At 49.1% G+C, this 17,966-nt stretch overlaps 1 protein-coding gene across 4 annotated transcripts; it reads right to left on the reverse strand.

Moving 5' to 3' along the window:
• Positions 1–409: 409 nt before the first annotated feature.
• On the reverse strand, positions 410–17,716 carry U2af2 (U2 small nuclear RNA auxiliary factor 2). 4 transcript variants are annotated; one of them, XM_076927613.1, is made up of 13 exons: positions 17,534–17,672; positions 13,589–13,708; positions 13,232–13,367; positions 12,523–12,567; positions 12,112–12,215; positions 11,603–11,754; positions 10,252–10,368; positions 9,309–9,447; positions 5,629–5,708; positions 5,432–5,554; positions 5,044–5,142; positions 4,567–4,815; positions 410–1,167 (listed from the first exon to the last, which is right to left on the reverse strand). In XM_076927613.1, exons 5-13 carry the CDS (start codon positions 12,131–12,133, stop codon positions 1,033–1,035), a joined length of 1,116 nt encoding a protein of 371 aa, XP_076783728.1. In that variant the 5' UTR covers positions 12,134–12,215; positions 12,523–12,567; positions 13,232–13,367; positions 13,589–13,708; positions 17,534–17,672; the 3' UTR covers positions 410–1,032. The 4 variants fall into 4 exon arrangements, with proteins under 4 accessions (XP_076783728.1, XP_076783726.1, XP_076783727.1 ...); XM_076927611.1 differs by lacking the exon at positions 13,589–13,708 and having other exon boundaries at positions 17,534–17,716; XM_076927612.1 differs by lacking the exon at positions 13,589–13,708 and having other exon boundaries at positions 5,056–5,142; positions 17,534–17,715.
• Positions 17,717–17,966: the final 250 nt, after the last annotated feature.

Below are 17,966 nucleotides of genomic sequence, written 5' to 3' on the forward strand. Positions count from 1 at the left end.
ACGCACGGAGGACCGCACCGCGACGGCCCCGCCGCCCCGGCGCCCGGGAGGGGCGCGGAGAGCCCGGCGGGGGAGGGGAGCCGCCGAGCGGACGGGAAGCAACCGAAGGTGGTGGCGGACCGGAAGCGGAAATGACCCCGCGCGCCCCGCCCTCTGCACTTCGCCCGGCAGCCTCCACTTCCGCGACCAAACCCACTCCGGCATCATTTCCGGCGCACGGGACTTAGTCTTTATGCCCTTGCGTCACTTCCGCAGCAACGCACCAGCGGGGACGCGGAAACGTCCAAGCTACTACCGTGTATACCCTCGCGGGACCCTGAGACCTGCCTCCCTCCCTAGGTACCACCCTCCACACCCTCGACCGAAAGAGAAGGGCGGACACACTGGACACAGATGGGGCTCCATAAAGTAAAATACAACAAAATGTTTAATGAGCAAATTCGTATTAGCAAATATGAAACTGCCACAGAGAGGAGGAGGAGCAGGACAAGAGACCGCGGGTTGAGGGTCAGGAAGACTAAGGAGAAGAACCAACTACTTAAGAAACCAGGGTGGAGAACAGGGAGGACCAGAAGCCAGAGGACGGGAGCTGTGGTCCTGCAAAGGGAGGGCAGGGCACTGAGGGCCAGACAACAAAATTCAAAATAGTTTGGCCATAAAATATAAACACGCTGTGTTCCTACCATGGGGGAAGAGAGGAGGGAAGGGGTGTAAGGGATAAGAAGAGGCTGTTTGGGAAGGAGCTGTGGGGGTCCTACCCGCCCTGCTGTGCACACGGTCCCCATCCCAGCCCGTTCCCTCTGTGTCTGTGTGGGTGCATGTGTCTGTGCGGGCCTGTGTGCACTTGCCCAGTCCCCTTCCTGCCCTAGCCCCCCACCCCCCACCCCCCTTAATTGCTGCCATTCCAGTTGCTGCCGGCTGTCATTCGGCTGTCACTCCTCTGCCCATCTTCTTCAGAGGGGGGAAAGGAGGAGGGGACAGGTGGGGAGAAAGTCCCCAGCCAGCCCTGCCCCCATCCTCCCCCAGCCACCTCTACCAGAAGTCCCGACGGTGGTAAGAGTCAGGGTCACAGTATTTTGTGACCACCACTCTGTTGGCGAACTTGCGGCCCGTTAGACCCTGCATGGCTTTCTGGCAGTCAAACACAGAAGTGAACTCCACAAAGATCTGTAGGAACAAGAGGTAGATCTGTGAACAAGCCTGGCTCCTAGCATCTAGTCAGCATTTAAGTAGAGAATCAGCACAGGAAATGAGAGAACACCTCACCACACTGCACAGAGGCCTTCAGTTCAGTATGAGGGTGCTCACCCAAACGCTCTCCAGTACCCAACAACAAGACACAGAATAGAGACATCACAGAAACGGAGAAAAACAAGCAGGCCTGAGTCATCTGAGTACACAGGGCAGGTGGCCAGAATCAAGGTCCCAGAGGAGAGAGGGGTCACTTCTGCATCATGCACTCCACAGGGTACTGCTCCCCAGGCCACTCTAACAGTCATGCTCTCCCTACAGACAGTGCGTAAGGAAAGCTCACAAATTAGGATTCAAGCCCAACCTGAATTAAAAACAGGTTCATCTATCCGTGATGATAATCCTGCTTCAACAACCTTACAGGAAATGAACACGATGAACGTACTCTAAACATGGGACACTGCATGACTACCACCCTACTTCAACAAACCAACTGACTTCAGAAGAGAGTAAAGAGACTAGGAGTTACAACTGAGAGAGGCTTTACTGGGCCAGCAAGATGGCTCTACAGGCCTGACTCCTCTCCCGAAAGCTGTCCGTGCTTGCACAAACGCAAAAATGAGTTAAAAATCTGTTAAAAGGGGCTGGAGAGCACTGACTGCTCTTCCACAGGTTCTGAGTTCAATTCTCAGCAACCACATAGTGGTTCACAAACCATCTGTAATGGGATCTGATGTGTCTGACAGTGACAATATACTCATATACATTAAATAAATAAATAGATAAATAAATAAATAAATCTTTAAAAAAAAAAAAAAAACAATCTGTTAAGAAAAAAACTACAACCAAATTCCGGGTTTGGACCTTACTGAAACAAGACATTTTAGAGGTAGTTAACATTTAAGAGATAGAACAAAACTTAGGTAGACTAGGCACCAAGGAACTAAATGAAGACTTGTTTTGCTCCAATAATAGCATTCTTTGGTTTAAAAAAAAAAAAAGTTATAGGGTTATCTCGATGGTTCTCACCTAGGGACAGAGTACGGCCCCAGGATATAATGAGGAATGTCTGTTAACACAAAGGTGTGGCACCTACCCATTGATGGCCAATCCCAAACACTATCTATTCCACACTGTCGATAATTAAGAAATACAGCTAAATTTCTAAGATGAACTCTGAGACAAGCTTTAAGTGCTCCCTGCATAAATCAAGTGTGAGGAGTTACACACCTGCAATCCCAGCACCAGGGAGGCTAACACAAGATCACTAACTAGCCCGAAGTTAGCCTGGGCTATGCAATAAAACCCCATCTCAAAGCAGAAACAAAACTACCCCCCAAAATGCTGATAACTTAAAGCTGGATAATATACACTAACCATCAGCAGCAACCTCATATATTTTTAGAAGCTGAGTTTAAGAATAGAACAAAGGTGAATATGGTAGCACAGTGCCATGAGTTCAAGGCTGAGGCAACATAGCAAAACCCTGTCTCAAATGAAGAAAATATAAAAACGTCAGCTGCTCAAGAAGCCAGTCTGTGTATTCAGAGATCCCGTATTTACTTACTCAATCCCCATTTAAGGCAGGCTTCCACTAAGATCCAGCATGAATCAGAACAACAGTCACATATCAAATACTGGCATAGAAGCAGTCAAGAGGCTGTTAGCCAGATAGTCTTCTTCCTTTTGACCACTGCACCAGACCTCTGCTATATTCCCAAGATTCATTTGAAACCTGCCCAGCCTCCCCATGTGTTCCCCATGTGTGAGTTTCTATCAATCCTCACCCACTTGGGAGTTCCCATCTGCCCAGCTAACAGCTTCCTAGGTGACTCTATCAGGATATGTAAGTAGGCCCACAGATGGCTGTTGCCCTCCACCTCACCTGACACTCAGCTCCTAGACCTTTCTCCTCCCCATCTCCGCAAACTCATCCATTTCTTCTCATCGCCTATTATAGGCACATCCCTTCTGGACAGTTCTAAATGTCACTGGGCAATTTCACTACAAGTTTTATGGTGCATACAAACTATATGTTATCACTAGATAATATCACCTTGACTAAACACATTTATCCCCCAGCACAGGATCATACTTTAAAGCAGACCACCATCTTTCTCTAGTATTAATACAAGAAACCCCATGGATCACTTGACTCCCGACTGGGCCCTCTCCATACATTTATCAAACTAGCTGTTTCTATCCATGAAGGCCCACTCCTCTAGAAGAAAACCCTAGGCTTCTTCCTCAAGTTCCTAAGACCCTCCCTAATCCTTTTGCAAAATTGGCCTCTTCTCTCACAAATCCTGTTCATGGCCCTTTCAACCATAACAAGGATTCCTAAAACCAACAGCTGAATATCCTGTCCTCATCTCACTCACTCATACTCCTGCAATCAGCTCTACAGGGGCAAATCAAGTCCCTACTTTGAATACACCCACCACCAAGCAAGCACACAGCAATCCCACCTGAGGTCTCTGCTTTCTGAGGACAGACCCATTTATCTATATCTAAAATCAGAACCTGGGCCTGTGGAAGTGGCTCAATGATTAAAGCACTTGCTTAGTTAGCTACTATGAGGCCATGAATTCTATCAACTCTGATTTTCACCCTTTCCTGCTACTGCCCAACACAGCAGCCTAGCAAAGTATCCCCAGTCGTTTGTGGGTGAGCTCTATTCACAACCAAATCTACTGGCAGAATAAGACCACCACCAACCCTGAGTGGCACCTTCAAGGTGGACATGCAGAGCTTATCTAAACCTACGACAGCCCACAGGTGGTAACTCAGTAGCCTCTGAAATCAAGACTACAAACATGCCTAGCTGTGTGTGGCTTGTCACCTCTGTACCACACCCTATAAAGAGGCTCAGGAGAACACAGATGCAGCTTCAAGACATGTAGGTAGTAAGGAAACTGTACCCCCCCCCAAAAAAAAGTCAGGCGGTGGTGGCGCACGCCTTTAGTCCCAGCACTTGGGAGGCAGAGGCAGGCGGATTTCTGAGTTCGAGGCCAGCCTGGTATACAGAGTGAGTTCCAGGACAGCCAGGACTACACAGAGAAACCCTGTCTCAAAAAAAACCAAAAAAAAATAAAAAAAAAAAAAGAAACTGTACATGGTACATCTTACCACCCAAAAAAGCAAAGTTACTTGCAAAAGGATCCCATGAGGAAGAGAAAAAATAAGTTTTGAACTAAGTTACATCAATATAGAAACCAATTTCTCCACTATAGGCCCCTACCCCCCAAGACGACCTTGATCCTCTGGGTCTTCTGCATCACCCTTGGCCATAACTCAACAGGTATTGAGGGAGACCGGGGGTGGGGGTGGGGGGTGGTAAGTGGTGTGTACACAAAACAAAGAGGGCACCCTGACCTTTCCGCAGCCGGGCACCTCGACGCCATCCACAGGGCGGGGAATTTCAATGGATTTGACCAGCCCATACTTGCTGCACTCGTCTCGTACATCCTCTACAATCTCCTCATACTCCTCATCATCCAGCAGCTCCTCGGGCAGCACCATGTTCATGAGGCACAGGACCTCAGTTGGGTGACCGCCCATCTGCACCTGAGAGCTCATCAGGCCAGGGACTTGAAGAGTCACAGGTGTCTGATTGATGGTGCTCTGTGGGGTCAGGGAGAACAGATTTGTCACAAAATGGCTCAGACTAGCCTCCCTCCATTCAAGCCTGTGCCTCTTACACCCAACTAGTGGAACCATTCCTCTACTTAAACACTTATGAACCCATTGCCCAAATCCCCTCCCGTGAAAACTGGGGCATAACTCAAGAAAACCTTCCCATCCAACCCTTCCCACCCCCAGGGTCCCTCTAGCCAATGGAAGATGACGTGCCGGGAGGCTCACCAGCGTGGCATTCTTGGCTCCCACACTCGCCCTCTGGACAAGCAGCTTCTTGTCCCCTAGCTGCATCCCATTCAGCCCCGCAATGGCCTATGGTCAGAGGACGAAGGGTGGAAGGGGTGCAGGAAAGGAACAGGTCAGGAACCAAGGGGCCCAGCACTTCCCCCAAAGAACCAAGCATTGGTGGGGAAAGAGTAGAAGGCAAAGGGCTTTTAAGTTTGAAAAGAGGCAAAACCAAGGGAAAAGGAATGAGTCCCCACAGGCTTTGCTTAAGACGAAACACCTCCCACCCTAGCCTGAGGAAAGGATACCTAAGCTTAGAAATAAGAGTAGGGTTAAAAAGGGCAGATGAAGCAAGCAGCTAGATACTTGGACTCACCTGATCTGTGACGTTGATGTCCACGTACTCACAAAAGGCATAGCCCTTGGAGAGCCCTGTGGCACTATCTTTGACCAAGTTGAAGGCCTTGAGAGGCCCAAAGGATGTCAGCAGCTCTTTTACCTACCAGGGGCCAAAAATGCATCAGGGTTTGGTCAGGCTGAGAAAGGTAGCTAGCAAGAGAGCAGAGGATTTACCTGATCATCATTCAGATAGTTGGGCAAACCCCCGATGAACAGCTTGTGGGCAGAGTCTGGGACTACAGTAGATACAACTCCTAAAGACAAAAATGTATAAAGACTTCAATTCCAATACAAAGTCATTTCCCAACATCCAGGAAGAAAGCTGGGACTGATGACACACTTGTCTTTTCAGCACTTGGGAGGCTAAGGCAGAAGAATCAGTATTTAAAAAAAAAAAAAAAAAAAAAAACTACAACGAGCCCCCTTTATAGGTCCTATCCAACTTAAGATACCATATTAAAGGTAGGAGGAAGCTACAACTAAACCCCCATATTCTGACAAGTACACAAGTACAGACCAGTCAACAACTGAACATGAAACATTCCCTAGGAACTGACAACCTCCCTGGAGTATATCTGCTCTCATTCAGTTGTTCAGCCCTTTGCCTTCAGGGTCCTGTATCCATAAGCCCCTTGTAGGGGTGACCTGCATTCAGAGGTAATGTGACAAGGAGCTGAGAGGCTGCTCAGAGTCTCAGAACATGCCTCAGTGTGAGCTACCACTATAGTGATGACTAGTGGTCAACTCTGCAAAGCTGTGTTCAGGATCCATTAAAGCTCCAATATAACTACATGGTGGTATCACCTGAGGGAGTTTTACATGACTTCTCTACTCAACTCATGTAAGTGATGGCCAGATATTTCTTAGCACACCACAGACTTAGATGACTTAGGCTGTCATCTGTCCCACTATAACTTTTTAGCCCCAAAGAACTGCAGGCATCAATTCAGCTATTTCTAACCATCAAAAGTGTACCCCAGTAGTCAAGTCATCTAGACAACGACAGACCTAAGTTATAGTGCAACTATGACAAGCAGAAGCATTAACAGTCAGGCCATATCCAGTACTGTTATAGGCCAGAGACAACCACTTTAAAAATCTATCTGGGACTGGTGAAACGGCTCAGCAGTTAAGAGCACTTGCTGCTCTCCCAGGGGGTCCAGGTTCAGTTTCTCAGCACCTACATGACGCACAACCACTCATAACTCCAGTTCCAAGGAATTTGACTCTTCTGACCTTCTTAGACACCAGGCATCCATACAGTATATACTTATATGCAGGCAAAAAATTCATACACATAAAATGAAAAAAAAAAAATCAATTTACCTCAGGTACAAAAGCCCTAGCTTAAAGCAAAAGAAGTAAAGTCTTAAGAGTAAGAAAAAGGTGACTTCTAGAATCCACCTCAACAGAGCCTTTCTAAGGCAGTTCAGCAGGCCTGGCTCTGCACCAGTCTCTGACAAGTAAGCGGCAAGGCAGCAGCTGGACCACAAGCCCAATCTGGTAATCACTGTGACTTATTTCAGAGGGAGCACAAGGTAGGACCCAAGCCAGTTGCCCTGACTTCAATTCTTTGCTGTCTACACCTAGAGAAAAAAGGAGACCACCACACTACGGATGGCACATACAGAAGCATTCTGTGCCACTTAATCCCAAGGATACAAGGAGCTAACACTGGTGACTAAGAAGGACTTCACTTCTGTGGAAATGCAGCTCAGCTTCCATTACAGATGATGTCAGTGTAACAGTCCATACTCTCTCACCAGGGAGAAAATCAGCCTTCTAATTTACAAATCTTTTAATTCTATCACCAATGAATGTCTACTGGATTCCATCAAATGCTTTTCCTCCTTAGTTTATGTAGTGACCTTTGTTTTCCTCCTCTGGAAGAGGAAGTTCAAAAACACAGGGGACCTGAAGGCAGGGTTCCACTTGCTGCCTTCTCCAAAGTAGTAATTGTGTGCAGAAGCACACACAGTCAGAGCTGGAAAGCCAGGTCTGCAGGCAGGCAGGCAGGCACATCCCAAAGAGACTCAGGACTCATCTTCCTGTTGTTTACTCACAGCGGTGCAGAGACCCCCTGTGAAAGAGGCTTGCCACTTGGCAGCATGATCCAAACCAACTGTGCCTGCTACGTGTACAGAGAAAAGCTGAGCTAGGATTCCCTCTGGGTTCAACCTGGACAGCCCAGGAAACCTATGAATTTCATGACCATGAACAATTACTAAGCATCACTCCTAGCTTCCCTCCTCTGTGAAATGACAATTCCACCTACTACAGAGGATGTTAAACTGTGATACGGCACATGCTTGTGATCTCAATACTGGGGGCAAGGACTCAAGTTGGGAGACCAGTCTAAGATACAGCTATACCATGTTAAAAACAAAACAAACAAACAACCCTCTACAGCCAGGCCTGCTGGTACAAGCTTGTAATTCCAACTATGCAAGAAGATTCAAAGTTCAAGGCCTCCCTGGGAAAACAGAGAGATCCTGCCCCAAGCTACTAGTAAAAAGGTTGAGAATATCATCAACTGATGATAAAACAATCAGTAAAACCAGTCAGTAAAACCAGCAAGTGGCTATTTATGTAATTAAAGAGCAATCCAAACAGTGAATTTAGTGCCAAGAGATACAAAAAAAGATGTTCTACAGCTTCACCTGAGAGTCAGCAAGCAAGCAGGACCTAGTGGTACAGGCCTATAATCCCAACTACCCAGGCAGCTGGGGGCAGGAGGTGCCCAAGTTCCAGGGCTGTCTAGGCAAACTTAGTGAGACCCTACCTCAAAATAAGCACTTAAAAGAGGCTTGGGATTCAGGTCAGAGCTTAAGTGCTTTCCTGGCAAACACGAGGACTGGAGTTCAATCCCCAGTACCACCATGAATCTTCTCAAAGCAGTATTTTAAAGAGCATGGTAATTTTAGACTTAGATTATGTGACGAGTGGAAAGAGGCACTGACCTCACCAGAACTTGCAATAAGAAAGCATTCCATAGTCAGGCCCTGACCCCAAGTAATGCACTACAAGGAATGTGCTCCTTCTTCTATAGTGAAGGGGGTGACTTTATTTAGTTCCAATGGGCACCCTCTGATGCTGAGCATCAACCAGGAAGACCCCACATTCATTCCAATCAGCCTCACGCCTGAGCCTCACTAACTTAGCTAGACCAGTGCTTCCTGAAGCCCAGTAGAGAGAGTATCAAACAGCCTACATATCCCAACTCACCCCACCTCACCTGGCAAAGGCTAGGTCAGCAAACTATGGCTTGCAGGATGACATACATTGAGCCTTTAAACTCTGAAAGATTAGTGCAGAATGGGGGGTGGGGGAAAATTCATATTTTTAATGACTCTGTCTATAGCTTAAACACTAAAGATCTATTGTGACCTACCAATCAGAGGTTATACTATATACAACTACAGGAAACAGCACAGAACACATGCCAGACAAAGACATGGAATCAATGAACACAACATGTTAGGGCCACGTATCAGAACCACGCAAAGATCTGTTGATATGTGCTTACAAAGTACATACATACACAATACATCAAGCCCTACAATTCCAGGGCTAACGGGACAAGGTAAGAACAAGGCTCAGACAGCAAGTTCCACACTTCCCAGAACACCTCTGATCTGGACCTGGCTCTGACACTTACAAGCTAAGCTAAGCTAAACTCTAAGTTCTCAGATCACAGCTCACCACTTCAGAGGCCCAGAACACCTGCCAAGCTGAAGTCTATCCACAGCGCACACACACCATCTCCAAAGCAACTCTGGCTGAACTAAGTACAGGAATCTGGGTTGAGGAAACAGTGACTCCCCATCCCACCCACCCAACAAATTCCCACTCACCAGGCACATAAACAGAGGGGTTCTCTGACATGCCAGGCAGTGGCTGGTAGTCATGAGGCCTTCGAATCTTCAATGACTGGCCCTGGAAGATGATGCCATCAAAGGCCATGGCCTGGGTCGTCTCATCAACTGACCGGAACTGAAGAAAGAGAAGCAACAGAGCTAAGGGGTAGTCTGGGACTAGACCAGCCCCCAAGACACTTAACTTTCCTCCCTCTTATATAAACAAACATAATAATGTACCAAAACCTGAACTGGACAATGGGAAGAAGCACTACCAGATTGCTTCTATAAGCTCACTCTATAAAGCAAATATCCTGGCACCCGACAGATAGCCAGCCACGCCATCATAAGCTCTGACAATGCTGGAAAGGAACCAACTGCTGAGAAGCCCGCATGGGAAAGTTAGGTCAGCTAAGTTAAGTGGCAATGACAGCCCAGGCTTTATAATGAAGTGACATTTAAGCCGAAGACTCCAACAGTACAAATCAAAGTAGACTCTGATGGGCAAGTGCAGAGTGAGAGGGAACACTCGATCTCTTCAGCAGCTTTGATCACACCAACACCCCCACTGTGTTTTAATCCGAGTATGACTCCAGAGTTGAGCTAGGTCTTTACAGACAGTTGCAGACTAACTGCCAAGAAACGTGACATAAACATTGAGAGTAAACTGCCTCAGCCTAGGCCCCAAACAGGTAGAAGTATACTGAGCCCTCTGGAAGATCAGTGTAGCCTGAGCGGAGTGGACTGGGCCAGAGTAGTCTCAAAAACCAACAAAGCAGGCAGGGACCACACAGTCCTCCCAGTGAGGTACAACATAGGAAGGCATAAAGTAGGATGGGACTACAGAACTCCTCCAGCAGCCAAATGGAAACTGAGCTGGTCAGAGTAGGCAGCACAAACCAGCCCTACCATCCCTTACCCTTATCACTGGAAAGCTCACCTCCAAAAAGGCAAAATTCTTGTCTTGATTTATCTGCACAGCCAAGACTGGGTTGCCAGGTGCCTGAGTCAACCCCCCCAAGCGCATCTGGGCATTGAAGAAGTCCATCATAGCTTCCTGCAGAGGGAATAGGAGACAGGGGAGGGCGGGGAGGGAGGTGGAGAGAGGAGGGGAAGGGTGAGAGAGGGAGACACAGAGGGGTTTGGGGGTAAGGGGAGAGGAATGAGGGAAGGGGGAACGGGGAGGGAAAGGGACAGTGGAATATGGGTCAGGGGTGTAGAGGTCAATAGTAGGAACAAATGCAGGAGGAAAATGAGAAAATAAGAGAAGAAGCAATACCAAAGGACAAGAGACAGGAGCCAATGGGCAAGACAGGAGGACAGGCATAAGGGATGAGCCATGGAGCCCAAAAATTAGGAAGAAAAGTTATTCAAGAATAGATGACAGCAAGAGGGAAAAAAAATGATGAAAGGAAGAAACGCCCAGTGCAGACAAGGCAGGAAAGGACAGAAGAGCAACAGGCAGGAAGAGGAAGACAAGCAAAGGGACAGGAAAGGTGCCCCAAGAGGCAGAACAAGTAGAGTGCAGGGGCAGGGAGGGATGGAGGAGCAGGGGAAGAAGGGGTAGGGCGGGAGGGGAGGAGAAAAGAGTGATGTGGAGGGATCTGGCCCTGGAGTCCGGGGGCTGGTTTATCAAATGTAGCAAAGTGCAGGTTGAGAAAGTCAGAATGGACCTTACTTGCCTTCGCCGATGGTAGCAAACTTTTTGTTGCTACGAGGGATCTCAGCCCCACAATATTTCACTTTAAAGAGAAATGGAAACAACTCTTTGATCTCGGGATTCTCAGGGGGTGCCACGGGAAGGGGTAGGGGAGAGGGATGGGGGAGAGGAGCGGTGGGGAAGGTGGGGGAGGTCAGGGCTACCAAAAATAAAAGAACAGCGACCATGGGAGGGATGTGGGGAAAAGGATGTGGATAGACGGCAGAAAAGGAGAGCATGTCAGAAAACTGCAGGGACGTGCGTCTGTCTGTGCGTGTGTCGAGTCTCCCTCTCTGTCTCTCTCCAACACGTAGGTACAATATGTAGGTGGGTACGTTATGTGTGTGTTTGATCCCTGGGTTTCTGGAGGAGGTTGGGGAAAGGGAGACGGGAGAGGGGAAGAGGAGGGAGGGAGGGGCCACCCCCAGCCCGGCCCCTGGCTGGCTCAACTCCATCCGTCCGTCTGGGAGGGGGCCGGGGGGTCTTGCAGGAACAGAGTCTGACGCGTGCAGGTTGGGGAAAGGGAATGGAGGGAGGGGAGGCACAGGGTGGGGAAACAGGGGAGAGGGCAGGGGCAGGAGGAGGGCAGTACCTCAGTGATGCCAAAAGGGATGTTGCCCACGTAGAGACGTCTGGCCTGTCTGGTCATCTGGCTCCCAACCACAGGCACCGGTGTTGGGGTCACAGCCAGACCATCAGGAGTCATGGTCGGGAGAAGGGCAGTGGCTGGAATCTGACCCGCAGCTTCAAGAGAGGTATATAAAGAGTAAAAACCATTATCAGCCCTAAAACCAGGTCCACCCAGTGTACACTGACCCTACCCACCCACCCTCCAAGACCACTTCATCTGGAAGCTCTTCAATCAGCTAAGTCAACTCAACAGTGGGGCCCATCCAATACCCACTACTAACAAGTCTGACTTCCTAAGCAGCCTACTGTGGAAGACATTCCCTCTTCTAGCAGCACTTCCCATGGCAAGTACCAGAAGCCCTTGAGTATGATCCTTCAGTGTCACTATGCACATTCACACAGAACTTCAACCCCTAACACACACAAACACACTTTTACCCCACAACAAGCCTATGGGAGGGAGAGGCCTACCTTGCATGGCCTTGTACTGCATTGGGGTGATGTGCTCAAAGCCAGGCGGTGGCACGTCCCAGTATTTACGCACCTTCTTCTTCTTCTCATGGCGGGGGGAACGACTGGGGAAGGGGGGAGGGGGAAAGTGGGGCAGGGTAACCTCAGTCTGACCACCACTGGGTCTGCAAGTCCTATAAGGAGCACCTCCCAGCCCACCACACCCTCCCACACATAAGCTCCACTCTCTCCAGGAGGGAGAGCTGGGCCTGGGCCTGGGCCTGGGCCTGGGCCTGGGCCTGAGGAGGGACACTGGCAGATAAGCCTCTTCCCCAGTGCTCGGGCCAGGGTAGGAATGCAAGGCAGGCAAACTGCACAGGTGAGGAAGAAGGGAGTGGACATGGGGCAGAAGGGGCAGGAAGAGAAGCTCACATCAATCCACCGTGCTCCTCTTTAGCGCCTCTGGTCAAAGGTTTGCTGAGGGGTGGGAGGGAAAGGGAAAGGTATGGGGAGGAATGACTGGGGACCTTTGTCTTCCCCACACAACACACCACGCCCAAGGTCACTGAACCCCAGGACCAAGGCAGGACCGAGGAGAACAAGTAGCATGCAGGCCCCCTCGGCCCTGCCAATCCCCCCAACCCTACCATTCCCAGGAAAAAGGAAGTAATGAGAAGGAGCAGGAAGAAACGAGGCCACTCTATGGAGAAACTGTGATAAGGAAGGAGGTTCTTCATATATCCCACACTTCCTTTCTTATGAAGATGACTCTCAACAACTAGACCAATAGCCCTGAGCTGGAAAGTAAGGCCCAGGCTTCAGATACAGCCCTACTTCCAGAAACTTTTTAAGAAGCAGGGCTCTCCAAAACAGGCCAAAACAGAAGTAGAGAACAAGAAAAAATTAATTGGGCCCCTAAAGACAGGGACAGTCTTGCCCTTAGAGAGACGAAGAGAAAGAAGAAAACAAACAAACAAACTCATTCCCTGTCCCCAGGAGCCCTTTGGCACTGCCAGAGAAAGAAAGAAATCCCATAGACAGGGAAAACTGAGTTCAAGACAGATTAAGACACCAACACAGAGAACAGGCAGGCAGACTCATCTCTGATGGGGCCCAGGCAGAGGTCCCAGAGCTCTAGTACCTTCGTCGTCTCCTATCCCGAGAGGCACTGCGCTGATCCCGGTTACGGCGATCCCGGCTCCGGCTCCTGCGCTTTCGGTCCCGGCTTCGAGAGCGACTGTGACTACGCTTCCGGTGCCGGTTTTCCTTGTCCCGTTCTGGACAAGTGTGACAAGAGATAGAATGAGTGAAAAGAAAGCACAGGCCCAGCCCACCCTGCGTGCTGGTGGCTATACCAAGACCCAGGGAGGCCACCCCCCCCCCAAGGGAAGGGATTTAGTGGAAGGAGACAAGGCCTCCTGGGTCCACACCTGAGTCCCCAAGGACTCTGGGGGACCAAAGGGACAGGGCCTGGAAATGCCCCCAGGGTGTAAGATACCTGAAGATGCTCAAGAGGAGCTGAGGAGCCAGAGAAGACAGAGGAAGCTGGCTCCTGGTCCCCCTCGAGGGCTGAGGGGCCTGACCCCAGGGTCGTCCCTGAGAGGGGCAGGGCTAGAGGCTGGGGAATCAAGAGACCCAATGATGTTTTCCTGAAGAAACCCAGCAACCCCTCAGGAAAAAACTCTGCAACCAGTTGGTACCCACAGCCCCACCATCAGACCCAAGGGTCAGGTGCCAGGCAGATCTAGTAACCTTAAGAAGTGAGGAAACTCAACGCCATCCCTTCCCAACCAGGTGAATAATACAAGAGCAAACACCCTCTGAAAGGGAGGGGCTTCTGTCTGAACGTGCAGAAAGTAAGGAAAAGATACCTCCCAAATATTTCAACTGATGGTCCATCCAATGCAGCCTCATCCATCAGCCCCTCCCTGCCTCACTCCCTCCAAGCCAAAAGCAGGGTGGGCTGGAATAAGGACCTGTGTCTTCACCGTTATCTACTCAGCTTCCTTAGCTTCTTTGCCTTAGAGGTCATGGCTACTAACAGATCACAGTCTTGCAAGAAAAACTACAAAGCCTCAGAGGGCAAAGGCAGGCAGCTGGATCTGAGAGTTCAAGCACAGCCTGGTCTACATAGCAAGTTCCAGACCAGCTGGAGCTACATAGTTAGGCTCCAACTTAAACTAAAACACAACAATATAACTGCTATTCTGCAGACTACCCCCTCAAAGTAGAAGCTAAACCAAGATCACCTTAATTTTAATGTATTTCCTTAATTCCAAAGTACCACTGATCTCTCAAACATCAAGCCCCCACCCATACAGATGAACACAGCCAGGAGTGATGAGTTATGTGGCAGGCTGACACAGGAAAATAAAGAGTTGGAGGCTAGTGAGTTAAATGAGATTCTACCTCAAAAACAAACATGCCCAAAATCTGTAACAGGTGTATCCTAAAAGTACTGACTTCTAAGACTGGCAGTAGGAAAAAGCAATGAAAAAAATTTCAAAGTAGATTTTAAACTCACCCTACATTTATATTACATATTTTTCTGTAACAGTAAGTAGGAAAATTTGAAATCTTTAACTCCTTAACTACTAATACTAAAAAAGCACCTCAGGAAACACATAAGCAACCTTGAGATACTTCTATCTGAATATGCAAACAAAATATCTTCGATTGCATTTAATTATCACTACTGCTTTGGAAAATCTATGTCAGAAGCTCATTCAGCAGATAAGGAAACTGAGGCACAAGGAGATGATGACTTACACAAAGCCCAACAGCTGGGAAACAGTGAGGCCCAGACTGGAATTGTAATGCCACTAAATTAGGTGCCAGATGTATTCTCGAATGAAGACCAAACAAAACATTGAGTACAGAGTCTGGGTTCACCTACTAATGGCAAAGAATTTCTGCATGTATACATGCAGAGAATGAAACAATCAAGAGCGATACAGACGCAATTACTGTGGAATATGGAGACAAGCACAGCACCAGGCACCTCTGGCTCCACACCAGGAAGAGGGGCCACTTACAAAATCTTCCCTGCTGCTAAGTCTCAAAAACAAAGACCTCCAGAGATGAAGTGACAACACCGGGTGCCTAGGACACAATCTCCCAGTAGACTTAAGGAACTGAGGGAGGAGGGGGCTAAAGCCAAGAGACAGTGAGGCTGGGTCAGAGAGAGACACATACCCACAGGCAGGCAAGGGGACAAAGTGGTCAAGCTTTCTTCCAGCAAGGCAACAACATTCCCCACATACCGATGCTGGACAGAAAGGAAAGGAAAACTTCATTTGCTCACAATGCTATACTGTGGTTGTCTCAAGTACATAGCTCCAACAACTGATTCTTCTAGGACAGGTCTCAGGCCACTATCAGCAGGGACACTCTAGAACTACAAGTCATGAATCAAAGCCTCAAAACACAGCTAAAGCAGCTCCACTCGAACTGCAAGGAACTAGCTTTGCCGTCAGAGCTCCACACAAGAGCAGGAACTCAGCTTTAACATCCAGTTTCCCTTCCTCGAATGAAGGCCACATCTACACTACCCAGGTCTCAGGAGGTAGTAACATTTGACATCCACTTTCCCCACCCTTCTACAACTCAGTACCAGTCTATCTGAGGCAAAGACCACCTTTCCTCACAATACCAATTATGGCTAGTTAGGCACTTAGCATAATCCAAGCCACATAGGATATACACACGCTTGCTCCATTTAAACTCAACTCCAACTTTTCACCAACGAATGTCTGGAGCTTTTTTTCTTATGAGAAAATAAAAAGAAGAACTTTAGGAGCCTCAGTTTCCTGCTCAATAAACAGAAAACCATTTTGTCCTCAGAAGGCTGTTACAAATGATTCACTTAAAACTGTGCCTGGTGGTGGTGGCTCCTCCCGCCTCATGCAGAAGGCAGAGGCAGGAGGATCTCTGTGAGTTCGACAAGTTCAAGGACTCAAGGACAGCTGGGGCTACACAGACCCTGAAACCCTGTCTTAGAAAAAAAAAAAAAAGAAGAAGAAAGAAAGAAAGAAAAAAAGATAGATTAAGAGTTTAACAAATGTCCTTGCCTTGACACATGGTAAGGCCTGAGCTGAATTACAACTACAGTCAGTATGTACCACTGTTACTAATTTCAAACGCCCAGTACACAAAGCAGTGACGATCAGCAACCAGGTAACAGATTAGATTATCTACCATACATAACCTGTAATGCAGGTATTTGAACTCAGGTATATTCAATTCCTAAGCCCTATACCCTTAAGCAGTACACTACACAAAGCTGTAAAGGGCACTCAGAACAATTCCTTTTCCACGTGTACTGTTTCAGCTACTCTCTCCTCAACGCCAACTTCATTTCAAAGAATTCTGAAGGTCTCATCCAGTGCCAACACGTGACACTTTAAGTCTCAATCCCCCAAAAATGTGAGCTTTTCAGTCTCAACAAAAAAGAGGCTGTAGAGATGTCTTGTAACTCGACTCTTTCCTCGGTATCCCTAAATCCATCAGCACCAACATAGCCTGCTTGCCTTTCTGATCCAAATTCATAGTACAGGACCTTACCTTAGGAGCACCCGCCTCCACTAACCTATTAATGGGTCAGCTCCCTCTTTCCAATTTTGTTGACTTTTATTATCCCTAGTGTGACTGGATTTAGGTGCCAGAGTTTGGAATGATACAGGGCCTGGGCTTTGCCTAAAACCGAAAGGTGTAGGGATTGCTGGGGACATGGAAAATAGATATTGTCTGCCGCCAAAAGCCCCAAGGCATATATGATTTATGCTCAGCAGGGGCACAAAGAACGCAGACACTTCCCTCTTTGGCGGGCAAATAAGTATAAGACACATTTTTATTTAAGACGCCGCAAAACCGGAGGCTGCGACAGAAACATCGAGCCAGGAGAGTTCTGGGAAAATCGGAAAAATACGAACAGGCTCGAAACCTAACAAGCACCGAGAGAGCGCAGCGCCAGTCCACGTGAACGAAGGGGGGGGGGTGCTTCGCCACCGCCATTTTGGAAAACAAAGGGGGCGTGGAGAAAGAAAAAGTACGCCCGACCGGAAGCGGAAGTGCCAAGGCAGCAAAAGAAAAAGCTGAAAGACCTCAATTCATCCCTTTCGCAAATAAGAGACAAAAATTTAGAACAACAACAAGAAAAAGGCTTCACACGGAGGAGTCCGGCGCGCTCTCAACGCGCCTACTTGACAAAACGCACCGCCTCCGCCGGGACCACGTGGGCGCGGGACACTGCGGCGCGCACGCGCCGTAAGCCTCGCCCGCCACCCCTTCCCTTAGCGCCAAGGGGAGGTCACGTGAGCTAGGCGCGAGCGGCACGGACGTGGGGGGGGCATCGTGCGGCCCTAGGGAAGGAAACATGAGGGGGAAAGGGCGGGGGGGGCACAAGGCGAAGCAAGAAGCCACCCCACAACCCCGGCGCCCTCACCTTGTTTATTCTCGTTGAGCTGCCGCTCGAACTCGTCGAAGTCCGACATGCTTAGGCGGCCGCGTAGGGCCCTGTGCAGCTCTCGCCTCGCCTTGCCGCCCGCCCGCTCCGGCTACTTCCGCCGCTGGTTTCAGCTACTTCCGGCCCCCGCCGGCACTCCGTCGCCTACCTAATCAAGCCCCAAGCCCCGCCCCGCCCCGACTCCACCCCCTCGACCCGCCCGCCCCACCCCCCCTCGAACTTCCCCGAGCTCGGCTCCGAAGCTTGTCGGCTATTCTCGGCTGGTGAAGTCTGCAGGCGGCGGTCGCCCTCGAAATCACCCGAGGCGGAGACTTTGCGGGCTGCCCAAGTTTCGGTAACTTTTCGGAGACTAGCGTCTCAACGTTCGGAGGATTCCGTGTGTCCTCGCGTTCCCCGACACCAGCCCCCTCTA

Source organism: Arvicanthis niloticus, chromosome 30, assembly GCF_011762505.2.
Source record: "Arvicanthis niloticus isolate mArvNil1 chromosome 30, mArvNil1.pat.X, whole genome shotgun sequence".
Classification (NCBI taxonomy): Eukaryota; Metazoa; Chordata; class Mammalia; order Rodentia; family Muridae; genus Arvicanthis; species Arvicanthis niloticus.

What these genes read in the sequence shown, in the direction of transcription:
- U2af2 (XM_076927611.1), bottom strand. Translation starts at nt 17,582, where the DNA reads ATGTCGGACTTCGACGAGTTCGAGCGGCAGCTCAACGAGAATAAACAA. An exon ending in CCCCTCTGTTTATGTGCCTG is followed by an intron (nt 5,709 to 9,308) that starts GTGAGTGGGAAT and finishes TTTTGTCTTTAG; the next exon opens with GAGTTGTATCTACTGTAGTC. An exon ending in ACTATCTGAATGATGATCAG is followed by an intron (nt 5,555 to 5,628) that starts GTAAATCCTCTG and finishes GGCCCCTGGTAG; the next exon opens with GTAAAAGAGCTGCTGACATC.